This window comes from Aquila chrysaetos, chromosome Z (assembly GCF_900496995.4).
Source record: "Aquila chrysaetos chrysaetos chromosome Z, bAquChr1.4, whole genome shotgun sequence".
In the NCBI taxonomy this organism is placed as follows: domain Eukaryota; kingdom Metazoa; phylum Chordata; class Aves; order Accipitriformes; family Accipitridae; genus Aquila; species Aquila chrysaetos.
In genome coordinates this window covers 60302749-60327600 of record NC_044030.1, presented here as the reverse complement: position 1 = coordinate 60327600, position 24852 = coordinate 60302749, and the positions used below count along the sequence as shown (strand labels likewise).

Genomic DNA, 24852 nt, shown 5'->3' with positions numbered 1-24852 from the left:
TCTTACACTACAAGATTCCTAGGATACATTACAGATTTCCAGGGATCACTAATGTTTACGTGGTTCTAACAAGATGTTAACACCTCTCTAGATAATAGTGCCAGTGATTGCTTTCCATTATTCTAATACACACCCTGTAATCATTTGCATTCATTTTCAACAGGCTCTTCTGTCCAGTTCAACTCAGTGGAAAGTCTGACATGTTTTCTTCAATTCCGTGAGATAGTAATGGTACGTAAAGAGGAGTTTCTACCATGCCCTGTAATGGAAAAGTACTGGAGATTCTACAAAGAATGTGAAGATTTTGGATTCTAAAGACTTCCCGAGTGCTAACATTTTCTTCTTTGTCATCACTTAAAAGTAAACATTTGAGCTTTTAGAACTAAGTGCTTTGTTACTGTCATTTTGATAAATCATTTGCCCAGCACTTGGAATGGACTGAAAGATTGTTTTGGTAAATGAGGAACAGGGGAGTACTTTGTAGCAGGTGAGGATAACTGTCAATACTGTATTTTGTGCTGTAAGATTAAGAAACGGGGAAGTAGATGAGGACTGTTATACACTGATGCTCATTGTGAAATCTGTTCCAGATTGATAACTTTGTATGAAATTCCACTGATTTCAGTGGCTGCCCATGCTTGGTGGGGCTGCACAGAACCAAATAGGTATCAACACCAATAGTCACTTTCTACACCTAAACCTGGAACCACTCTGCCTAAGCATGTGCTATCAGAAATGGCTGCAACTGTTTGTGTAATAACATAAGCTGTTAGATTAGGCAAAAAATCAAGATGAGCAGCTTTGAAAATCACTAGCAGCTTTGCTTTATGTGGCATGGATATATACAAACATTTGAGAAGCAGCCAGGTGCTGGGAGAGGTTAAAAGAGGAATGTTAGCCATTGGAAGTGCTCAGGGAAATTCCATTCATGTTCCAGCCCAGTCTTTCTGATAAGCAGATAATGTGCTGGCATATGGCAGGAAATGCAGTTAGCCTGTTTGTGGAACATGAATTTTTCCATCTGACAACATCTTAGATATTGACCCCGATCTCTGGAGGATTTCTGTTTGTTTTAATGTTATAATGTGTGAATCTGCCTCAGTAGCATATTTGTAACACGTTTGACTGTCATGAGAGTTATCTGCATTCAAATGGCATTCTTGCTCTTTGGTTCTCTGGATTATAAGAAGAGATGAAATAATAGCACCTGCTACTCCTAACTCCAGTGAATGGGATGAGAAATATCTCCTGTCAATACATAACCACCTCAGCTAGCTATTTGGAGTGTGAAGAGGTGTTCTGTGGAGATTTGATTAGTGTCTTAAACAGAAGGTGGTTTAGGGAAGAGAGAGGGGTCTGATGTGCAGAGAGCTAATACTGCGCCTTAGGATGCATGAGCAATCATAGCCTGATGGGCTGTAAGGCTAAAGAAATGCAAACTGCCTGGAAGTCAAAAAAGTTACAGGCTACTGAGTGACAGGTATTTTGTGAAGGTCACTTGCCACACAGAAAGAAAATGGAGCAGTCTCACAGCTGCAGCAGCAAAACAAACCTGACGGCATATTGGTTTAAAGGAAATGTTCATTCAAATACTACACTTCCACTTTCACTGAAAAGTGAAAGACTTTTGACTGTTAAAATTACTATTGAATTACTTACATGTTTGTTTGACATCTTTTCTTTGTTACAAGCTGTCTAATAAAATTAATGTGTAAAAACTGGGAGGATTTGACAGTAATACTTTTAGTCCATTATATTAACATGATTATATGACCTAAGGCAATCCTAACATACAGTGACAAAAAAATCTGATTGATTCAAGCTGGGCAAAGAGGTAAAAATGCAAAATATTGCATGAAAACCACTGTCTCTTACTGACACTATATGTAAAAGTAAGCTACCAGGGTTCTATTTTCTTTAATATTTACATTGTATATAAGCATTTTGAGAAGGGTGTTAGCTTGACAACATACGTTTTAATATGACTAACAAATGTAGGATTCTGCATCCCAAATGTTCTTACAACTCTGAATTTTCCCTATTCTCCCTACTGGAATCTTTTTCGTGAAGATCCATTAAGAGACGGCAAAAAGTTATACCATCATGAATAGGGTGTTTTGTTGCCTCTGTTTAAATTTTTGCTTTCTAAGTGTACTTTTGCATAAAAATACAAGCTGTTATCACAGGTCAAAGATAGGCAGCTATTAGTGATCCTAACTACAGCAGAGTAATAAAGCTTCTGCTCACAAGTGGCAAACAGCAATGGTTAGTCCTCCCAGCCCTTCCTGCTCCTTTCATGATTCGGTTCTTTCATTTAGTAAACCCCTTTTCCACTCCTAGGCTGTGAGTTAGCACATATTTTGTGTGGTACAGGCTGAAGTGAAAAGGACATAAAATGCAAAGACTACAAACCCCCTGGCATTCTGCCTGCTGTTAATATTCAGATGGGGAGTAAGAGGAGAAAGAGATGATACAGTGAACAAAAGCCACAAATTCAGATTCATATTTCCAGAGACTGATTTATTTGTTGCTGAGATGGAGTTAAAAAAAAATCATTGGGGAGATTAATACCAGTGAGGAAGAATGCGAGGCACAAAACAAAAGAGTGAGAGTGAGAAGGAAGATAAGCAGCTGGGAGGCAGACGATACCACACAAGAGTCATAGATTTTAAGGCCAGCAGGGACCAATGCGATAAGCTGACCTCCTGAGTAACACAGGCCAGAGGTTATGAAAAGGTATAAGCAAGGGAGACACGGGGAGAAGAGAAGAAATAAAGATGCAGATAGAGCTAAATTCACTCTAGGCAGAGGATCAGCACAAAACATTTGCGCCTTCTCGGCAGGCAAAGCGGAACTGTAACCAGAAAGAGCAGTTAAGGGAAGAGAAACCTGGGAATGAAGGCCAGCTTTGGAAAGGTGTTTAAAGTACAGTGAGGTGTGAATACACCTTGAGTTTTTGATGGTGGAAATGCGACTAAGGAGGGGGGGAGGCAGAAGCAGTACCAGAATAACGTTGCCATAGGAATTAGGATAAATTCTTGGAGCAGTTGCAGCTGGCAAGTGTTTTGTCATTATGACACAGAGGCGAAGACTTTTTTTCTGATTTTGAAACCTTAACATTAACTGGAGAAAAACACTCTGTTTAAATTACCAAGAGAACGAACAACTGCATACGTGAGATTCAGGCCCTTTTTCTGGTCACCAGCAGTCAAGTAACCAGTCAGGTAGGAAATCATATAGATGATCTGGAATTTGAGTTATTAAGTTTCTGGCCATACCAAGAAAAGATGACATGACACAGGAAAGGAGTGAAACATTTCAAAGATGGAACAGGATTCAAAGAACTCCTAGGTTTTTCATATATGTATATATGTATATATAAAAGTTTTTCGGGGTTGGGTTTTTTTACTGTTGTTGTTTGTTGGGCGCGTGTTCTTGCTAAGGTGTTGGCTTCATGTCCGGGAGAAAGTTTTACCACTTAACATCAATATTATTCTAGTGGAGTAACCCGCAGGCGAGTTGTCCGGCAGCTGCGTCCTTTAGATTTCACTTGGGTCCCGCAGAAGGAGCTCGGGCGTGTGGTTACATATAACTCGGTTACAGTGGCTTAAGCGCTTAGCAACCTTCAGCCGAGCTGTCACAGCTGTGCCCAGCTGCAAGGTCTGCGCTACAGGAGCGGACGGATACTCTCCGCTCTGGCGGCGTCTCCCAAATTTTCCACCGAACCCGCGCACCAGGCGCGCGGACCGCCGGAGAGCAGAGCCTAGCAGCTCAGCCTGACCTTAAAACACCGGCCTTTGCCTGCAAGTCGTTGGGGAACTGCAATATTCCAGTGCAAGGGCAGGTTATGTCACTGTTAGCAGAGGTTTAAGGACAGACGGCAGCTTACGGGTTCGGAACGGCAGCCACCGCCGGCCCCCGCGCCCGCCCGCCCGCCCGCCGCTCGCCCCGGGGCTGCTGCAGACCGGCCCTTCGCGCCTCTGTCCTTTCCCAGGGAGGCCGAGCAGGGGCCGCCGCCGCCCCGAGGGGGAGGGGGAGGGCGAGGAGCCCGGGCCGCCCCCGGGCCGCGGGGGGCTCGTCGCCGGAGGCGGATGCCCCTCGGCCGCGGCCGCACCCGCGCCGGCGGCACCGGGGCCCGTCTTGTCGCCCCCCTTCCCTCCGAGCGGGCTCCCTCCCACCGCAGCGTTTGCGAAGCCGCAGCCTGGAGCTGCGCTTCCCCCTCGGCCGCCCCGCCTCCTCGGGGGCGGCAGCGGGGCCGGTCCGCGCCGCGTTCGCAGGAGGGGCGGCGGCGAGGCGGCGGGCTCCTCCCGAGCCCAGGTGCCGGCGCCTGGGAAGGGACGGCCGCGCCCGCTGCGCGCCGCGCCGCTCCGCCGCCGGGGACCTCGCCGCTGCTGCCGCCTCCTCTCCTCCTGCTGCCCGCCAGGTTGCGGGGCGAGCGGCGGCCCCTCCTTTTTCCTCCACGTCATGGGGTGCCGTGTCGCACACATGTTCGTGCACACACATCCTACATACACAGGCGCGCACGCACACACAGGCGCGCCTCCGAGCAGAGGAGCGCGGCCGGCCCGGGACGGCCGCGCTCCGCTCCGGTGAGTGCGCTGCCGGCGGGCACGTCCCGGGACAGCGGCGGCGGCGGGGGAGCCGAGCCGAGCCCGGCCCGGCCCGGCCCGGCCCGGCCGGCGGAGGGGAGCGGGGCAGGGCCCTAACTTTTTGCGCGGAGCGGTGGGCTGGGGCCGCAGCAGCTCCCGCCTCCTCCCGGCGGCTCCGCCATAGGCGCAAACTTGGAGGCTCGGCCGCGGCGGCGGAGTTTGGGGAGCGGGGGGGAGGAGGAGGAGGAGGAGGAGGAGGAGGAGGAAGAAGAAGAAGAAGAAGGGGCGGCAGCTGCGTGGCTCGGCGGGGGCGGGAGGGCCGGGCAGGGCGCGGCGCTGGTGGCGGCCGGAGGAGCAGGAGGGTCGGTGCCGGCGCCGGCGGGTGCTGCCGGGGAGCTCCGGTAAGAAGGCGCCGTGCGTCTTTAAGGTTAATTACGGGGAGGGGGATTTTACGTCTCGGGAATGGGAGGCGGCAGCGGTTAACGGGCTGCCGGCGTCTGAAGTCCGGGCGCACACCTGCCCGCAGCCCGGCGGGCAGAAGCTGTGCCCAGCTGTTGCAGCCCCATAAGCTTTTCTTGAGGAGCAACAGTTACACCAACTTAACGTGTGGTTTGGGAACAGGAACCGGGTTTGTTGTGACGTTGGCTGAAGCCTCTCGTGGTTTTTTTGTCTCTTAGTAAATTGCTAAAAACGTACGTGTCAGCCTGTAGCTGTGTCCAGTTTGCCAAGTGCACTTACTCGTTTCTTTAGTATGGAAAGACGCTTTTTTTCCTTGTGGGGAAACAAAAAGTAACAGAACAGCAAGGATCTGTCAGAAAAAAAATATGTTTCTTCCCTCGAGGAGAGGTGGTAGCAGCTTCTCTCTCTTTATGGGGTGAACAGACTTACTGATATCAGGGTAAGGCTTGTGGAAGGAGACCTTAAGGGGAAATTCCCTTGAGGTTAACTCATCCACTGTGCCCCACCTGAGGATCTGCTCCTTTGAACATCCTCTGACTTGTTCCAGAGATCTAGTCCCCTAAACCAGTCTGTTTCATTCTGAGTTAGGCCAATTTCCTTAATAGTAACCTTTTAAAATAAATAAACTTCCTTAATAATAACCTTTTTGCATTTGATAGCCTGGGAGAGAAACAGCTGAGGGGTAGATATGGCAGATATACTTGTGACTGGAGTGGAGGCAGTGAACTGGAAAGAGCTGCTTGCTCTCTTTCAGACCAAGAACTACAACAGTTGAGTGACACTGGAAGGCAAAAGATTGAAAACAAGTAAGAGAAAGTGGGTTTTTACACAATACTCAGGTCAGCTGTAGAATGTTTTGCTGCTGCGCTCCCCCCCCCCCCCGCCCCGAGTCTACTGGATGTCAGAAAACTCATGTGGATTCAAAAGCAACTGGATGGAAGAAATAGAAATTTCATGAGAAGCAGAAAGTTGTAACCCCTGGCTTTGGAAACTGCTGAGCTGTAAGAGAACGGAAACCAAACAAATGTGTGGAGAAGATACCAGCCCATCAGAGACCCACACATCCTCGTGCTCTGTCATGTTGTCTAACTGTAATGTGGTTTGCGTGGTGCATCAGGAAGCTAGCTGCTGGCCCGGGCAGGGTTCCCTGGTGCTAATCAAAGACCTTTTCCTTTTGGATTGACATTGTGAAGTGCAATTGCCCTGTGTGCATTTTTGTGGTGCATTGTTCTTTGATGGGGGGATCTTTCTGCATGCTTGCTTTTCAGGCAAGGACAAGTCAGCACCCTAAATCTTATGCAAAAGATGCACAGCTGTCTGCAGACCTTTTCCAATTTGCATGTGCTGGGAGCTTTTGTCTCACAGGAAATTCCCATAATCTCTATAGTTCTATGTTCTCAATTTTTTTATCAATTAGTAACATTTGATACCATTGGCCACTGTACCCCCTCATCACACTGAAAAGAGGTGAAGTTGACCGAGCTACTGTTGTGACACATCGTGTCTTATGCATGCAGGGAGTGCCAAAAATTAAGTGGGGAATTCAGAAGCTGTTGTTGTTGTATGAATTTGCTGTGCTGGGCCCATCGAGGTAAGGCAGGACTGCAGGATTCCGTGGCCCTGCGGCACCCAGACTCTCTTCGGAGCTTACGAGATTCAGCCTGCTCCTGCCACGCTGGAGAACGAAGAGAAAATAACAAGCTCCATAATACAGAGATGTGAGGTTTATAAGTCCATATGAGCTGGAAGGCTGATGATGAAGAGGCTGGTGTGCGCTATACCTGGGACAAAATGTGGATGGAGAGGAGAATAATGCTACATATGCCTTAGGAGTGCCGCTGCTGTGCTTTCCTCAAGGGAAAAGACTGTAGTATTTTGTTTGTGGTACATGCAAATAGTACAATCTACAGTTCCCTAAAATTTCTTTGTAACCATTACACACACAAAGCTTAGGTATAATAGCACAAAAATATATTTCTTGCCATATAAGAGACATTGTATACCATATGAGGTGCTTATCTATAGGTGAACTTGCAATGCAGACCATTGTGTCTGAACAGTTTCAGAAAGTATCACCAGGACTGTGGAGGTCATACCAGTAGCCCAAATTTCTGGCCTTGCTTGGTGGCGGAGCTATTTTATCTGTGGAGGGAGCAAAGCCTCCGAGACCTGAAGTCTTGATACATGAAGTACCATGTGAGTCTTGAACTTGGTGAGGCTTTTGATAGACTCATCACATCTGGGCACTTTCCTGCCTTTCTCCAAGTCCTCTTCACCCTGCCGTAGAAGGAAATTAGGTTGCTTTGATGTGATCTGTTCTTTTTATGGTGGTTTTTTCCCTCATTTTCTTGGTGCTTGGAAATGCCATGCGAGAAAACAAAAATATATGCTTATTATACAGATAATGGCTTCCACAGCTTATCACACAAAGCCTCCATACTCACTATTTTTCAGCTAACATTTTACACTTTTCTTTCATAACCTGTGCCAGCAATAATGTCGTCCCTGCTACTTCTGTACATCCGACTTCATACACGCTTGAAACACTGATAAAGGTGAAGGCTGCAGGCACCGGCAGAATGCAGCAGATGCCAGGACTTTATTCAACCACCAAGCTGGCCGTGCCCCTGTTGATCTGGGACAGAGCATCCTAAAGAGCTCTGCAAAGGGAAGAGACCACAGCAAAGTCCAGGAGGTAGGTCTGCAGCTCTACTTGAAATGATCTCGCTAATGTGACAAGCTGTGACTTTGGTAGTGACGACTTTGACATGGGGGGTAATTTACAGCGGGGGCTCACAGATGAGAGTCTGCAAGCAGCTTGGTGGGGAGGTGAAGGAAATGGAGAAGTATTTTGAGCTGTTAATGAGAGCTTTTCTGCAGCACAGTGCGGTTTCTCCTGCCTCCCTGTCTAACAGGAAACTTCCACCCTCTTTTACGGTGCTACTCTTTGCCAATGTACACAAGTTCTGTCCCTTTGGGCCCAATTTTTATGTTATGCAGTAGTTTGGGGGTAAAGATTAACCCTCTCTCCACTGTAGTAGTGTATTATTTTAAACTCTCATGAGTCAAAACACAGCTGTTAAACTCTAGATTGCCCCAAATTTGAAGTGAGTAAACTCTATTTACTGGGGTTTGTGTTTTTTAAAAATGATAATAATTTATTTATTTATTTATTTTTGTCTTGACTCCTGCCTTTATGGCACATTAAGTCCTTGGCAAACACGAGTACTCCCGTCTCTTAAAAGTCAGGGAATTTAAATACTCAATATATAAGCAATCAGGCTTGAGAATTTCCATGGCTGACTACCCCTGGGCTTTCTAAACACTTTCTTGCTTTAACAGGGCTGCAGATCCTCTGACTGGAAGGACAGAATAGTTTGGGGTGTACCAAGGGATTTGCTGAGAGATTTTTCTTTTCAGGCCTCCACCAGAACAGCTTCCATCAAAAGTTATTGTAAAGCAGTTCAGATCAGTTGGGGATGCAGAGGAATCAGGTTCACTTCTCTCTTGTGCTGCTGTCTTCTTGCATGACCCTGCAGAAGTCGCTTGCCTCTTTTCCTGGCCAGAGAACAGAGACACGGACTTTCTTTACCTCAGCATATTTCTGGGACACGAACATGCAGGAACTAATGTTAGATATTTTACTACAATTATGGGGATCACTGGTGTACTGGAGACAACTAGAAAAGAGCATCCAGCCTTTTCTAAAGAACATACAGAGAGTTGAGACTCAGTGGCAGACAGACAAGCAAAACCACTTACTGTTAGCACAGCAGGTTCTGTTAGGAAACACAGATCTATGTATCCTGTGCAATGAAGAGCGCCTCATGTTTACCACTGGGACAAAGTTGTATGTGATATCCATAACTGCAAAATCTTTGCTGAACCTGTGTTTCCCACGTACGGGGTGAGAAGCTGTCTTTCCTCTTCCAGAAGCATAAAACAGGCTGTGGTAAACTGTAGGTTTTTGTTGTTGTTTTTCCTTGGGGCACTGTGTTGTTTTAAGTTTTCAGGGTCTTAAAACTGGCAGGCTTATCACTCAATTAGGCTTGCGTCTAAATTAACAGCGTATTTTTCCATGTCTTGCAATTAGAGGTCTATAAGGCAGCACTTACTTAGCTCTTTAGTTGCCCATCATTTAGAGGAAATCTAAGTATTACATCAGGCAGGCCAAAACAAGGGGGTGAACTATGTAGAATGAGGCTGGTAGTGGGTGCAGCTATGTTACAGGGGCACAGACTGAGGCTCCAGTGCAGGGAAAGTGGGTGGAAAACCAGACAAACTCGATAGAATCAACTGATCTAAATTTAATGCCAATAAAAAGTACTCCTACAGAAGCTCTGCGATCCCTATCAATAGATAATTTTGAGATGGAAATAACCAGCTAGCAGCAGTAAACACTAGCACATGAATAAATTAACTTTCCCAGCTAGCAGCATTGAATAATCAAGTAGAGTTAAAAGTTTAATTCAGACAGTTAAAAAAAAAATAAAAATCGCTTAGCAAAGCACATCATTACTTTTCTCCTTCCCCTGCTTCCCAGGAACATCATCCCTCTACCTTCCCCAGAGACCCATCAAGTGACTTGATTTGTATAGAGTAGGGGGAGAACCAGAAGGAAATAACTGCGTCTTTCTGCAGAGCTGGTCATGCAAACAACTTAACCAAGTTTGCATTGCTGTGTGAGCGGGTGTGTATTAAGCAAACAGAGATATTTTATCAGGGAGAACTTTTCCCAAAGTGTTTTTGCCTGGGGGAGAGGGAATTGTTCCTGCTATTATATGGTAATGAAGTTGGTTGCTGAAATACACTGTGACCTGGTTTCCAAGGAAAGGTGTAGACACTGGTTTTCCTTCAGATGCCTTTGAGGGATGGGGGAGTAACAAGTCAGAGAAAGCACCTGTTTTGCTGCTCTGTTTGATTTTTCATTGTTGTTAATGCCACCTACATGAAAGCACTTACCCTCATTGATCCCTCTCTACATTCTCCTCTTTCGTCATTTCCCAACCTCTGTTCTGCTGCTCCTACTCTTCTCAGCACCCATTCCTTTTTTGTTTTTTTTAACCTAAGTGATAAGCAAGGAGCCTGTTTTGTGCTGTGTGTCAGCAGAAGGGCTTCTGTGTGGGACAGAGAACAACATGGTGGGGTAGGGGCACTCCTGCTCCCCTGCATCCGCTCTCTCTGTTTCCTCTCCTTCCACAGACTTGCATTCAGAGTTGACCTTTTCACTTAACTCTTGCTCTGTGGCAAGCACAAAAGCATGTTGCCCCATGACAACATTTGTAGCAAGTACTATGTATTTCAGATCCACTGAGGAGAGAGCACTGCCTACGCACAGCCTGAATTTTCTGAGAATCCCTATTCTGGTAGCAGTCAACGTGTCTTGCCACTCCATGCTCTGCGTTAACCACTCTCAAGCTCACGTGACAACAGATAAAGAGATGGCTTGCACGAGCTGGCCATCCAGCATGACACCAAAAATCATTTGTGGCATCTATAGCCAACTGGAGAGAGTCACAGACCTCTTTGATGGGTAATGCTAAACCAGAAAAGAAATAGTATAAATTCAATAGGGCTACACGTTAAGGGAGATCATGGCTTTTGTTTTTCTGTAGCTCAGTGTAGTTGGTGGTTGAGCTTGGTCTTTTGCTTTACCTACTGAACAGGTCCTTCAGGAAGAACTGGCAGAGGGCAGAGCAGGGGGGCCAGCAGACACTGGCTGATACACACCCTGCGTTCCTCAGGAAAGTTGCACTGTGTTGGTTGTTGCACACAGACGGGTTACAAGCTTCCTCAGGTAGCCCTGCCTGCAGGTCCTGCCGCTGAACTTATTGCTTTCAGGGTTGTCTAGTGCACCTTTCTCTCTCCATGGGGCCAGCCTGCTCTGAGCAGAGATCCCTCCAGCGTCACTGGACAAAACTCAGCCTTCAAAGCAGGATTTTCATCCCTCTGCCTGCGGGGAGGCTTCTGGTGCATCTTGGCCCCACCAGGCTCTGGGGTTCCTGTGACGGACCTGGGGGGTTCATGTCTTCTCCAGCCTGTGGGCAGCATCCAGGGAGGTTGTGGGCTCTGTAGATCCACCTGGCAGCTTCTACCTTTAACGACTGAAGTGCTTGTGTTCAGTGGAGCTCAGAAAAGACACAACAAGGAATGGGAATGAAGTGCTGGGGAGCTGCAAAATTCCTTATAGTCTCAAACAAAGTGGTTGATGAGCTGTTAATAAATCAGTGCGATCTGAATACAGACAAACTGGGGACACATCTGCACTGCATAGAAAAGGTTGGAAGAAGACCACAGATATTGATGAGGCCAATGACACATTTGCCCTTTTTGGACGGGTTAAAGCAAACTCTTAATTGGGCACTTTTTAGTTACTAATGGTCTCTATCAAAAGTAGCTTGTCTGAACCTTCACTGTTTTTCATGGTTGAGTTTGCCCCATGGGAGTTTTTGCTAGATGGGGAGAAAGACAAAAGAGTAGATGTTAAAATGTAAATACCCATAGGTCTTTGACTTTTGAGTTAGAGAAAAATTACCTTGAATAATGCAGCTGTTACTTTAAAGGAAAAGCTTTTTGGAAACTGCTTTATTCCCAAGAAGGCTGTTTCCAATAGCCATAGATGAGTAATTTGTGAAATAGGATCAGAGGCTTCTGGAGGGGCTGGGGCTGTTTCTTCAGTGCCAGGGAGGTCCACTATCTTTTTTGCCACCAGGCAGCCGGTTTTCATATTTTCTGATTTGCACTGCCAATACAGGGACACAAGAGGCATTTGACTGTGTGGACTGCAGGTGAGACTTGCCGTGCAGAGCCAGAAGAATGTGAGAGCTGGTAATTTGTTCCTGCTCAGAGTGAAGGGAGCTGCAGGCTCCTCCTGTGCAAGAATGACATTGGCATCACTGAGTTGCACAGACCGGGAGCTGCTGTTACTCCGGGTACGTGGGGTTTATGGAAACAGCAGAAATAATAGTGTGAGGTAGGCAGCAGTAAAGCCCTGGGCGCTCTCAATAACTGGGGCTCTCCATATGTGAATCATTAGGGTCTTAGTAAAGTGGAAACATGCCTTCAGAGAGGCAGCATAAGCCCAAAGCCTGCAAGTTTCTCTGCACTTCTGAAGGGAACCTGTCTGTTTCTCTGGGTTGCTCAAATCCCTCCTCAACCTTTTATAGAGGGGCAGTCTCAAAGAGGGCCAAAGCTGCTGTAACCCCAGTGGATATGAGCCGTTGGGGGTCAGCCAAAGCAAGAGCTTGGTTCTCTGGGCCAGCTTAGGCTTGTGCTGACCAGAGCAGCTTCCAGGCTGGCTTTTCTCCATTGCTGCTGAGCACTGCTCAGGGACGGAGGAGTTGCTGGGATGTTGCTCGCAGAGGATCGGGGTCGGCTGCGGTGCTGCTACCCCCAGAACACCTCACACTGGAGGGGCACCAAGGCTGCGCCACTGCAAGCAGAGCTGGCAGCGCACATTGGGGCAGTGACGTTCCTAGGGACGCCTCACCCAGCTTGTCTCGCAGCCCGTGCTCTGGGACAAACTGACGGTCCTTTGCAGTTCCTTACATGTTTCCACTGGCTGTGGAGGGACCTCAGATGCTTAGTTTGACAAACATTGGGCAAGGTGGGTCTCACATGCATGGTACAGTGACCAGGGTACAGAACAGGTTCTCTGCTGGTTTTCTTCAAGGCCAAATCCAGAAGCACTCTGGGTAATTTAACCACATTGAGTTCTGCTCCCTGGTATAAAATACTCCTACACGTTGTAGGACAACCTCAAGCAGTCCAGTGGAAATATCCATGCCCATGGCAGGGGGGTTGAACTAGGTGACCTTTAAAGGTCCCTTCTGACCCAAACCAGTCTATGATTCTATGAAATAATGCATGATGGCGTGGTAATATGGTTTCTCAGTAGGAGTGGTGGTTTAAAATTGCTTTTACTCTGAAGGAATGGAGGTACACCTTGTAAAAATGTTATTCCCAATAAATTAATTTGCATGCTCACAGGAGTCTCTTCAGAGCAGAAATTTGGACTGCCACATCTCATAATGTACAGACTCAGTCAGTTAATATCTGACTGTTCTGTTGCTCCTCCAACACACAGCATGAGCAGCTCCTATTTTTCTTTCAAGGGCCATGGGCTTACAGGGAGGTGGGCACGACTTCTCCCCACTCTTCTTTGTGTAAGTGTGGTCTACTTCCCTCTAGGGAAGAGGTGCTGGGCTGGTGGGAGGTATCCTATGCTACCCCAGATATGCAGTTCACGAGCTGAACTGTGACGATTTATTTGTCTGCGTAGCACTGAGAAGATGCAATAGTTTGTAAGGTCAGCTTTGGCAGTGATTCGGGAAATCGAGTGAAACCTCAGGTAGGCACACTCAAAGCTAATTTACATCTACCTTACACTGATTGATTGCTGTTGTTTCTGTAGCATCTTAGATGTTCAATGTTACGGAACTATAAATAATACAAATTAAATAATATAGGAGAGTTACAAACTTCACTGGCAATGATCTTGCTACCTCTGTAGTAGTGCACAGTGGCCTTAGCCAGTTGTTTAGATTAGAGTGCAACAGAAATTACATGGTATTCAGGTGAAACTGCAGGATAGCTTTTAAGGCAGGCAGATCATCACTCCCTCTTGGGCTCTGCCTTGGAGGCCAGGATTGCCACTGCGACTTTTTACAAATTTTTACAGAAAAAAAAATCTTTTTTATCATGAGAAATGCAGATGAAGAAGCAAACATTGCTTGAAACCAGCTGACTTTTGACGAAACAAAAAAGCTAAACTACAAAACAAGCCAAAACATGGATTTTTGCCATCTCTGATACTTTGCTCCCATTCAAAATTGGACTTCTCTTAGAACTTTTTTCAGTTCAGTTTAAATAAAATAGGAAATGTTTCTTTTGAGTTTGAAAGAAATATGTTGACTTGAGGCAACATGCGTGTTTTTTGGGAGTGCCAGTGAAATGCAAAAGCACCTGATTGTTCACATGGCTTACAGAGCAGTATGTTCAGTGTTTTCTGACCAGGTTGCATCTGGTGTTAGCAGCACACCTGACCCTTGCTTAACCCTTCTCAGGGATTGCCTTTCAAATTTCAGTATTGCAGAAGGCACACTAGAGCCTCACAGTCAGTCAGAAAAGTTGTAATTAATGCCTGTGGTTTGTGAGTGGAAGCTTTTAGGTGGACCGCTCCCCAGCCACCACACTGCACTCCCACCTGAAGCCCAAGCGCCTGGGGAGAGGATTTCCTCCTCTTCCCAACAACTTCACCCGCTTTCATTTCGTGATTGAATCCTGAGTGGTATGTGTGGCTTTATGAATAAACAAACCTTCAACACAGCAATCTTAGCAGCTGAAGGCATGACCTTTGAGAAGCTGAGCTGTAGTCAGTGCTTGGGAGATGGATGCTTTGCCTTCGTCCATCTTCTCTGAATGCGAGCACCAGTTGTGAAGGGAGAGCCCCTTCCCAGATATTTAAAAAATTTTTTTTGTGTCTTGCATTATGGTGCTAGTGACAAGGGAAATGCAGATTTCTGCAATGGAAATCTTCAGATGAATTGCAGTGGATTAAACTTTGATGTAGCAAATTGATAATGGGTCTATTAACCAGACTGATACAAATGTGGGTGTTTCTTCTTGGCCAACATTTGGCAAAAGTGTGGTGCAGAAAGAGGAGAGGAGGATTCCGCTGGGAGCCAGGGTTCATGAAAGGGCTGTATGACTCGGGGAGGAACTGGACAGAAGTCCTATGCCCGGTGAAGACCCAGGGCTCCTGCCCTCCTCAAGTGTTTGGCCATGCAATCTCACCCCCATTCCTGTTTGCAGGAGCTGAAGTGGCTCCTGGAGGGATGGGATGGGGAAGGACAGGCATGGGAGAAAGTCACCGGCTGGTGGTTGTGCTTTCATGCCAAATCCTGTCCCGTCCCCCTCTTGGCACTCAAGACCCAGAGCCCAGACTGCACCACAGTTGGCATGGGATGGAGAGGGGAGGAGTGGGGTGCTGCGGGTGTTGCTTCCTTCCGATAGAGAGGCAGCCGGTCGGATACACGCGTGACGTGCTGCAGTCTTTGGTCACGACGGATCTGGACTAGCCACGGCCCAAGGCATGCTGAGGGAGGTCCACAGGGTAAGTGCCTGGTGGTGTGTAGAAATGTTATGAGTCAGCGGAGCTAGATGTAGAATTGGTTTAATACTTTTTTTCCCCCTCCCAAAAGAATCCTAAAAGCAGGCTTTAATTTGTCTTTAATTAGCCTTTCCTTTGGTTTCACCTTGCAAGCATTTAATGTTTCAAGCAATTACAGTCTTTCAGTAGAAATTCAACATTTCTGTGTTGTTATAGTAATCTGTATTGTAAAAGCCAAGAGAAATAGCTACTCTTTCAATTTACTTCTCTTGCCCTTACAGATGCACTTTTTTTGCCTCTGTGACAGTGGTCCAGTACGAGCTTGGGTGATTTAGCCAAGCAGGTTGCCTATGGCTGGTGTACAGGTGCAAACACTGCTTTACATGTTTACGATGTGCCCACTGTCAGGGTCTGCACACTTTTGGGTGCTCTGCAGCTTCACTGGCTGTTAATTTATGTTTACAGGTTGCCGGAATAAGATTCAGTAGTTTGCAAGCAGGAGTAACAATTTTTCTCAGGAAGGTAAACTTCTGCACATCTGGCTGATAGCAGCTAGAAGTGACAACTGAGGCAACAGGTCTTTACAGATATGCCCCTGGGATCACACCATACTTCATGTCCCCAAACCTTTGCTGTGTTACCCAAAATATATATATGAATGTCTATAGGCAAATATGTGTGATTTCCTCTGTTCTTATTTCCGTGTTCTCTCTCTCTTCCCCAGTTACTGCAAGTCAGTAGAAACCAAGGTCTAATTCTAGTGCAAGTCCTTATGTGGAGTTTCTAGCACGCTTTTGCCTTCAGCTTGGCCTTCCTTCCCAGCGCTTCCTTTAGCTGGCCATAGCTTGGTTCACTACTTTCAACACTTTCAGTTCACAGGGGAGAAAGCTTATCCTCTGGTTTTATGGGGTTTATAGGTTTTTATGAGTGTTATATGAGCCCTAAGAGAGCTGCAGAATTCTTCTGCAGCCTCCCGAAAAACGAGATGCATGCACCGGATTGAAGCACGGAGGAAAGAGTGGAGCCCCACTGCCTGCTTGAAGAGTGTCAAGTATTTTCTGGTCCTTCTGCAAGCCCAGCATCATTGCCTTAGGCAGACACAGACAGCTAAGCCTGACTGGAAAGTGCCTTGAGGGCAAGGACCGAAAGTTTCAATTTGAGAGCAGCATGGCTTAGCCTCTTGGGAGGGTTTATTCTGCCGACTAAGGCCAAAACAGCATTCAGTGAGTGGAAGGACTTGATCTGCGGCTGAACTTTTTCAGGAGCGTGTGAAATTCTCCCACCACCTTGTTCCTCCTTTTGTGTCATTGTGCAGCTTGTGCAGTTGCAGAAAGCAAAAGACTTTATGTGTTTGGAGGTGTAAAGCTGCCCCAAACAGCTTCTTGCAGGGAGGAAAATACAAAAAAAAAAGCAGTGAAATACACCAGTGAAAAACCCAGCCGTTTTCTGGGTGGGATACAAATATTGCCATCATGGATCTAAATAACAATCCCTCTTCTGGTCCAGCAGTAGATAAAAGAAGATTCCGAGACCAGAGCGATGGGCACAAGAAACGTTTTTATTGGTAAAAATTTCCTGTCAGAAGTCTTGGCAGCTGGTAATTGCCTGATGTCGTGGTTCCAGGGAATTTAACTTTCCATCCATATTTATGTATTGGCGAAGGTAACTCTGGAAACTCTCAACAGCCAGCCTATTGCCTAATTCCTTCTTGAATCCTGCTGAGCTCATGGTCCTTAAGGTACCTTATGACAGGCTATAATTATGTGTTGTGTAAGAACACATGTTTTGTTACACCACACAAATGTGTTTCCCTTCTATTTCTTGCATGTCTGTTTTCTTTGAACATCCCTTGCTTTACAGATGCAAAGGTTAAATAAAAACACCCATTTACCTTCTCTGAATCGTTCAGTACTTTGCATCCCAACCAGTAAGTGCCCTGACCAGGTTAGATGCTGTACATGTGTGTATATAGACCAGCTGTGTGATATGTGTTGGTTGCAAGATGAGATCAGTCTCCATTAATTTCCTCAGGAGTCTCCTCACATGTAGAAGAGAAAGTGCAAATATTTTACGAAACAAGGCAAGATGGCAATGCCACGCTCCCTTCCTGGTATAAAATCATTGTGCAAAAGATGGAATGTTGGTCCTGTGTATAATATGGTAGCACCTGAGAAAAAAATACTCATGAGCAGGATAACCGGAGGTAGCATCTAGTCAGTCCTACCCCAGGTAGGTGCTTCATGTAGCCCTGGGTGCCTATTCCCATCTGCTGCGTGTCATTTGTTCCCTCCTCCTCCTCCAGAGAGGACTGTGTGTACTGTGCACTGCTTTGTCTGAGTGGGGCTTTGAGTGCTGCATGTGGTAAGAAGTAGGAGTTTTGCACTTGAATCAAAACCTGATGAGATTTGTGGTGGCTCTTCTGTCCTGAGGGATTTCATTCCCTGGTCTTGCACTGTTCCTCAAGAAATCCCGGTCTTTTGCAGAAACTAACTTCATCCCAGTTAAAGGCAAATGATTTGTGCCTAAAGAACAAAGCTGTTGCCCTCATGCTGAGATACTGAGCCTGGCTGTGAAGCGCATCAGAGGTAACAACAAGAGAGTATGTATTTAATGTAATAAGAATGGAGCAGGAGGGACAGTGGGATATTGGTAGTGGTGAACTGCACTGCCGGAGAGATGTTAGAGTGCTTAAGAGTGGTTGGGTTCACACATGGCCTGATTCTGTCTGGACCACTGTGGTGATGGTGATACAGTGTGTGTTGAAAAAAAAAAAAAAAAAAAAAAAAAACCAACCCAAAACCCAACAAACAAACAGATGGGGCTGTGGATGTAATTGCTGGCTCCAGATGCTCTCATCTGACCAGATGCTGGCCACGATCAGGGGGAGATCCTCCATAAACAAGGGATTCGTTGGAGGAGCTGGGATTTCTCACCAGTGCTCCTTAATTCCTTCCTCCACAGGAAATTTGAACCATGCCACCACAGTCTTCTGAATTTCTATGACTTCTTTATGTGGCACAATAGTGTCTTGTGGTTGGCAGTGCTGAAAACCACAGATATGTTCAGGGAGCCGAGTGTGGATCCTTTGCTCATCAGCTGCAAGGAGGGAGTCCTCAGTACTGTCCAGGTGATTTCTTGCACATCCTGGTCTAACTCTGGACTGCACTGGGCTCCAGCGGTCTAAACTGGTAGTTTCAGGCTGGGTAGCGTGGCGCAATGGCTTTTTTGTTGGTTTGCCTAGAAACAGAATGTTTGGCACCGGATGGAAGCTGGCCAGGGCTACCATAGATAGAGGGATTTTGGAGCAGTGGAGAATATGCTCCACACACCCCCCCCCCGCCCCCCCCCCCCCCCAGCCGGCCTTTTTCTTTGTCTAGGCTCTCTTTTGCCTTTTTGAAGGGGGTGGAGAGGAAGGGAAGATTCCGTCCCTGGACGAGGCGATCCCTGTTCAGCCAGGAGTGGTAGGGGTTGTCCTTGGTAGCCAGGGAGACCACTGGGCAGAAGCACAGGGTGGGCTTCACAGAGAGATCGCATCACACAGGTCGTCTCCCTCCAAATTAAAAACAGGGGCAGGTTAGCTGTGTACCCCTCCGCAGGGCTTGCGTCACGTGGCTGGAAACCTGGCTTTGGTTAGGAGCAGCTTTTGAGAGCAACTTTTCTCCAGGAACATAAATCCAGGAATGAAGTAGGTAAAGCGGAGACCTGGATTAGACATTGAGCTGGAATTAGTTTGGAGAAGAAGTGAAGTAAAGCACCTGCTGGCTAAGGGGGAAGGGGGGATTTTTGGCTTCGTGGGGAGATAGATCTGCTTTTTCTCTTTGTTTTGTTAGCATATCTGGAGGCTGTAAAACCTGTAGAGAGCTGCTGAGCTCTGGCTTCTACAAAATAGGTGTTTTTTGGCTTACCCTGCTCCGTTCTCTGGTCTATACCTGGCACCTCCAGGTGAAACAAGGAGGTGGTACTTCCTTCTCCTTTCTGTTGCCCCCAGAAGAGAAATATCAAGGAGAAAGATGGACAGGGAAAGGGAAAGTTGGGGAGAACAGACTAATGAAGCAGCTCTGCCCTGACAGGCTGCATTGTAAGTGAAGCTACAGCCTGCAAGACCTGACATGGGTGGGAATGCTGAAGGTGCCTAAGTTAGTCTTGCAGTAAGTGTTGCATGCACACCTCAATACTTGATTTTATGTGCATACATGGGATCTGCAGACATCTGAGCCACTTCTGGTAGCCCCACCATTTTATTCATTCTGAAGAATTCTGGAACAGCTTCTTCTCAAAAGAAAATAATGGGAGCTGTTCAATTTAGAGACAAAGTAGAGCTTAGTCTAAGCTAAGTAGAGCTAAGTTTAATGCTGCACCTGGATGTGGACTCTGGTCTAATTTTAATTCAGGGATAGCAACAATGCTGCTTGCACTCAGCTGGTAAAGCAAAGCTATATGGAAAGAAGATCACTGTAGTTAGCCTTTATAGTGGTAATACCTCAGTTGTTAAGTTGCTACACAGGAATATTATTAAATACCCTGCTGCATAAAAAGGGGCCATCTGTGTGTTTTTGCAGTCGCATCTGAGGTTGTGTCACATGGCAGAGAACAGGGTAGATGCGCTATTGCCCACCACTACCCCTCCTGCCTTCAAAAGGTTACATTATATACTCATTCCAGTGGATGGAAGTGCTGTGTCTTCATCTGTGTCTTTCTTCAGGGCAGGTTAGCAGTGTTTTCCAGAAGAAATCTGGACACAGGGAGGACTTTGGTTGGGCTTGTTAGACCCTGTTGGGAGTAGATGGGAAGGAAATTCATTTTCCCTTGGATATCTTCATGGACCAGCCCCAGTGGCAGAAACAATGGGGGTGCTCTGACTGAATTCTAAAGCTTTCACTTTAATGCTTTATTTTTTTTAAATACTAATATTTATCATTAAGCACACATTCTTTGCAGACTCAGAAGAGATGCCCTTACTGCTCCCATTGAATGTCCTGGAGTTACTCTGGAAAATAAACAATCCTTCCTACTCACTTAGAGGACAGTCATGTTTCTGCCAATGCAGAGGTTGCTGTACTTCAGTTTGTGACTCATAAGAAATTAAAAAAAAGGTTTGGAAAATAAACAGTGGGATTCTTGTTCCAACACTCGTATTTAGCTGAAAATCATCTGAAATCTGAGTTGGTTGCCTTCAGTCAGCTAATTCAGGGGAATGAAATCTTTGTTTATTATTATGGTAAAATCTGCCTCTGAATTAACATGATGATTAAGAAGAAACTGCAGATTTTTGGTGCCCTGTCTTGCTAAGGTGGTGTTTATGCTGTAGACAGACTGGTTAGTCTGCACTTTTTTGTTAGAAGCTGGAATTGTCTCTGATGCTTTGTTCCTGTTAAAATACCATCATGTCTCTGTTTTCTTGCAGAATGAAGAGACGCAAGTGTCCCTACAAATGTCCCTCACGAAGGAAGATCCTGATCCTGTGTGTTACGGGGTGGCTGATTGCACTGCTGAAGCTCCTCCATGTCGAAAGACACTTTTTTCCCTCTAAGGGTATTTATTTGGTTGAGCACTTCTTGAGCACTTCTTCTTACGTTAGAAACAGGTATTCCTACCTTAGAAATGAATTCCAGTATGAAATTAATTGTTCATCTATATATGAACAAGATCCCCATGAAATTGGCAAGAGTTTAGAAATAAGAAGAAAAGAGATAATTGATTTAGCTGATGAAGATGTCATAGCAATGACGAGTGCTTGCCATGCATATCGTTCACTTAGGAAATATCACCTAAAACCTGTTTCACCAGAGGAGGAGAGTTTTCCAGTCGCCTATTCTTTGGTCGTTCACAAAGATGCAGTAATGGTAGAAAGGCTCATACATTCACTGTACAGTCATCAAAATATTTACTGCATCCATTATGACCAAAAAGCAGCAAAAAGTTTCAAATCTGCTATGAACAATCTAGCTAAATGTTTCCCCAATATTTTCATTGCATCAAAATTGGAGACAGTGGACTATGCACATATTTCGCGGCTGCAAGCAGATTTCAATTGTTTGTCTGATTTGATGGACTCTTCAGTTCCCTGGAAGTATGTTATTAATTTGTGTGGCCAAGATTTCCCTTTGAAGTCAAATTTTGAGTTGGTTGCTGAACTGAAGAAACTCGATGGAGGAAACATGCTGGAAACTATAAAGCCAAGCAGTAGCAAAAGAGAACGATTTACTTATCATTATGAACTTATGAAAGTGCCTTATGAATACATGCAGATGCCTGTAAAAACCAACATTTCCAAGGATCCGCCACCTCATAATATTGAGATATTTGTAGGCAGTGCCTATTTTGTTTTAAGCCGAGCATTTATTCAATATACCCTTGAAAGCTCTCTTGCAAAAGATTTTTTCGAGTGGTCAAGGGATACATACTCTCCGGATGAACATTTCTGGGCCACTCTGGTACGCGTTCCTGGGGTCCCTGGGGAGGTTCCAAGGTCAGCCCAGGACATAACAGACCTACAAAGCAAAACTCGTCTGGTGAAATGGAATTATCTTGAAGACCATTTGTATCCTCCCTGCACTGGTACCCACCTTCGCAGTGTCTGCATCTATGGGACTGCAGAATTAAGATGGCTTCTGAATTATGGACACTGGTTTGCCAACAAATTTGACTCCAAAGTAGACCCTGTCTTGGTAAAATGCTTGGCAGAAAAACTGGCAGAACAACAGAAAGAGTGGGTGTATTTGTCCTCTGATAAATACTTTCTGCACATAAATTCTATGAATGCATCTTTATAGCAGCACTGTCTTCCCTGCTTTCGGTACTGTGTACTGTTATAGCACAGCACCTGCAGTTCCTCTGCCTTGACCTGCTGCAGGATGTTAGCAAGCGAAACATCCGTTCTGCATAAAGTTCAGGGCCCTTGAGAGCCCTTTTCATTTATTTATGAAAAGTCATGCCTCTCTGATTAACTGTTTTGTAACTTGCCACAATAATCCTGTAATTGTTCTTCAGCGTGATTCTGAGAGGGTGAAGTTTGCTTTTGGAGGCTCTGGCACTGTCTGTCCCAATGGAGTATTTCAGAAATGTGTTTTACATCAAGGGTGTTTGCGTCTTTCCTAAGAAACTCCAGCTCATCTGTCTGTCCGTCCCCTTTTCCTTCACTTTTGTTTTTCTTAAAGTTATGAAACCAAGACCTCTGTATCTGCTACCTCAGGAAAACTGGAAGTACCCAGCTCACGGACAAAACCAAGAGATCAGCATGACACCAAATAAGCCATGTGGCCTCACCTGAATTCCCAAACTTCCCGTCTGTGGGAGCTGGCAAAGATCTTTGCAATGTGAATATGACTGGATGATATAAGGGAAAGAAGATCCTTAGATACTGCATTGTCTGTAGCATTGCTCTCTTCTCCCAGCTCATCTGTGCATTGCTTTTCCTTCTGTGCAGCGTGTGCTCAGGTGCTGTGCCATGCCTGTGAAATCGGTGGTGGTTGATTGAAACAGAATTATGCGCTGTTATTCGTCAAAGGCAGTACATGAGCGTGCCCTAAAGGTAGTCTCTGCAGCCCCTTAGAGCAGATATCCATGCCCAAAGAGGTCGATCTTCATTTCTGTCTCTGCCCATAGAAATAGCCTCCTGTGAAATGCCAGTCCTCTTGAGACAGTATGTCTAACACACAGTGGATAACAAGTGCTATTTCTAATTGGTGTTCAGTGATGTGGTGCTATGTTGAAATGCAACACATGCAAAGTCGAGTGGTAATCGTAAGAATAGACGTATTGCAGAGATGCAGACCCTGTGGAGAAGTGTGTTTCTGTGCAAGTCTCGTGGCCTTGTGCCACCACGATCCCAGGCTGACGGGTGCCTGAGCGAGCCCTGGTTCAGCTGTAGAGCAACTGTTCTCCCACAGCCTTTGCTTCCCATGGCCCTGCCAGGAGCCTCCTCGCAGCCGGGCTCCCCATGCTGGGGGGTGAGGGAAGTGTTTGTTAGTGCAGGGGTCTCTGCAGAAACTGTTGCAACTCAGAAATGCCCCTTGGCATTTGCGGGGGTTCCTCTGGAACGTTGCTCTGCCACAAGTTCGGTTTCAGTGGTTCCAGTGGACCCTGGGCTCTAGCTTGCTCCGTGCTGCTGTCCTCTTTCTACCCATCTGGCTTTTATTAAGGGGCCTCTTCCCACAAGTGACTTTGGGATATCTGGTCTTATCGATCCATAAATTGCTGCAGTAACGACTGTGTCTTGTACCCATGAGAAATCTTTGTTTCTTATTTGAGTTGAAATAACCAAGTCATTTTTTGGTCTCAGTTTTTGTTTATAAATTTAGTCATGGTCAAATCATCTGTGGCTTAAGATTGTGTTTGAGAGTCAGGAGTCCCGGTCTTGTTCCCCATTTGTGACACTGATTTCCTATGAGACCTCAGACAAGGCATCTGAGTTTTCTCTTTCAGCTGTTCCAGCTGTAAAATGGGAACAATGATGTTCTATTATCTTGCTAAGCACTTCAAAACCTATGGGTGTTGTGGGTTGGTTGCACAGCACTAATTGCTTATCAAATTGTTTATGGAGTCTGTGGACGCACAGGTCAAGTATTTCTTTGATGTATTGTTTCTGAAATAAATGAGGATTATTTTTAAAGTGTGTGTTGCTTACTCCAGTGACTTGCCATGCTGCCCACAGCTGTCCTGACTTGATGTGATTTATAGACACTTTGTAGAAAATGAAATATTGGCAGTATTTACAGATTCATACATCAGTACTTGTATATAAAGTAAAAAGTTCCCACATGGAAAAAGGTTAATAAAAGAGAATGTTAGGATCCCAGAGGGCCAAGCCACAGCCTTCTGTACATATAAATTGATGTTTAATGGTATATTTAAAATTTTTTATTTACTTAAACTGGCTTTATGTATGTATATACACACATCCCCATTTGTGTTTAATTTGAGTGGTTTGCTCTACCTCAAATTTATAAAAATAATCCACCAGCACATTAAACTTAACTGAAGTAAATAATTTTCATCATCATGCAACTTTGGGCTACTTTAACTGAATTGGGTTGAATGATACCTGTAATTTAACTGGTTTGAAATAAGGCAGTTTGTGCTTCCTAGGTTGTGAAGAAGTAGATGCGGAGATGGCACAGTGTGAGGCAGCATCACTCATTGCAGTGGTACGTTTGCTAGCTGGCGAAGTACAAGTTGTACAGGCACAGTTGTAATTTTATGAAGTGCTGATTTTCTAATGAATTACAGGTATTTCTGTTTTTTTAACATAACTTTAAAGGCTATTCAAGCTTGTAGGAAGACAGTTCACAAAAATCATAGGATCACTCAGGTTGGAATATCATCTAGCACAGCCTCCTGCCCACAACAGAATTGACATTAAATTTGGGCTGGGTTTCTTGGGCTTTGTTCCAGGGAGTCTTGCAGATCTCTAAGAAAGATTCTGCAGCCTTCTGGGGCAACATATTCCAATGTTTCCAGGAAAAAGAACAGTCAAAATATAAGTCCTTAACTTTTGAATAATTTTCTCCCTGTTTTTTGACTTTGCATTCAGCAATGTAGGTGCCATACCGATGCCCGTATCATAGTTAAGTGATTAGACTACGGGGGTGGGTAGCAACTTCATTATTTACCTTTGACTTCATCACCTCTGTTCTTTACACAGGTAGGTCTGTCTTTGCTGAAAATGGACCTGAGGCATGATCCACAAACACC

General features: G+C 45.7%; 2 protein-coding genes across 10 annotated transcripts in view; both read left to right on the top strand.

Moving 5' to 3' along the window:
* The window catches only part of ANKRD31 (ankyrin repeat domain 31), a 79680-nt gene extending 77958 nt beyond the window's left edge, over positions 1-1722 (top strand). The window contains exon 26 of the mRNA XM_041120831.1: positions 164-1722. Coding sequence (XP_040976765.1) covers positions 164-315 — 152 coding nt within the window. The 3' untranslated portion in view covers positions 316-1722. The remainder of the gene's footprint in view (positions 1-163) is intronic.
* A 2612-nt stretch (positions 1723-4334) lies between these two features.
* On the top strand, positions 4335-24028 carry GCNT4 (glucosaminyl (N-acetyl) transferase 4). Of its 9 annotated transcripts, none has more exons than XM_041120927.1 (4): positions 4909-5864; positions 7540-7743; positions 19862-19938; positions 20560-24028. In XM_041120927.1, the coding sequence occupies exon 4, from the start codon at positions 20565-20567 to the stop codon at positions 21930-21932; it is 1368 nt and encodes a 455-aa protein (XP_040976861.1). In that variant the 5' UTR covers positions 4909-5864; positions 7540-7743; positions 19862-19938; positions 20560-20564; the 3' UTR covers positions 21933-24028. The 9 variants fall into 9 exon arrangements, with proteins under 9 accessions (XP_029860960.1, XP_029860962.1, XP_029860961.1 ...); XM_030005105.2 differs by lacking the exon at positions 19862-19938 and having other exon boundaries at positions 4955-4990; positions 5803-5854; positions 20564-24026; XM_030005102.2 differs by lacking the exons at positions 4909-5864; positions 19862-19938 and adding an exon at positions 4478-4589 and having other exon boundaries at positions 20564-24026.
* Positions 24029-24852: the final 824 nt, after the last annotated feature.

Excerpts from the sequence above, each read along its gene's own strand:
- GCNT4 (XM_030005100.2), top strand. The coding sequence starts at position 4,465 with ATGGGGTGCCGTGTCGCACACATGTTCGTGCACACACATCCTACATAC. Across the intron at positions 4,590-20,563 it reads GACGGCCGCGCTCCGCTCCG|AATGAAGAGACGCAAGTGTC; the intron begins GTGAGTGCGCTG and ends GTTTTCTTGCAG.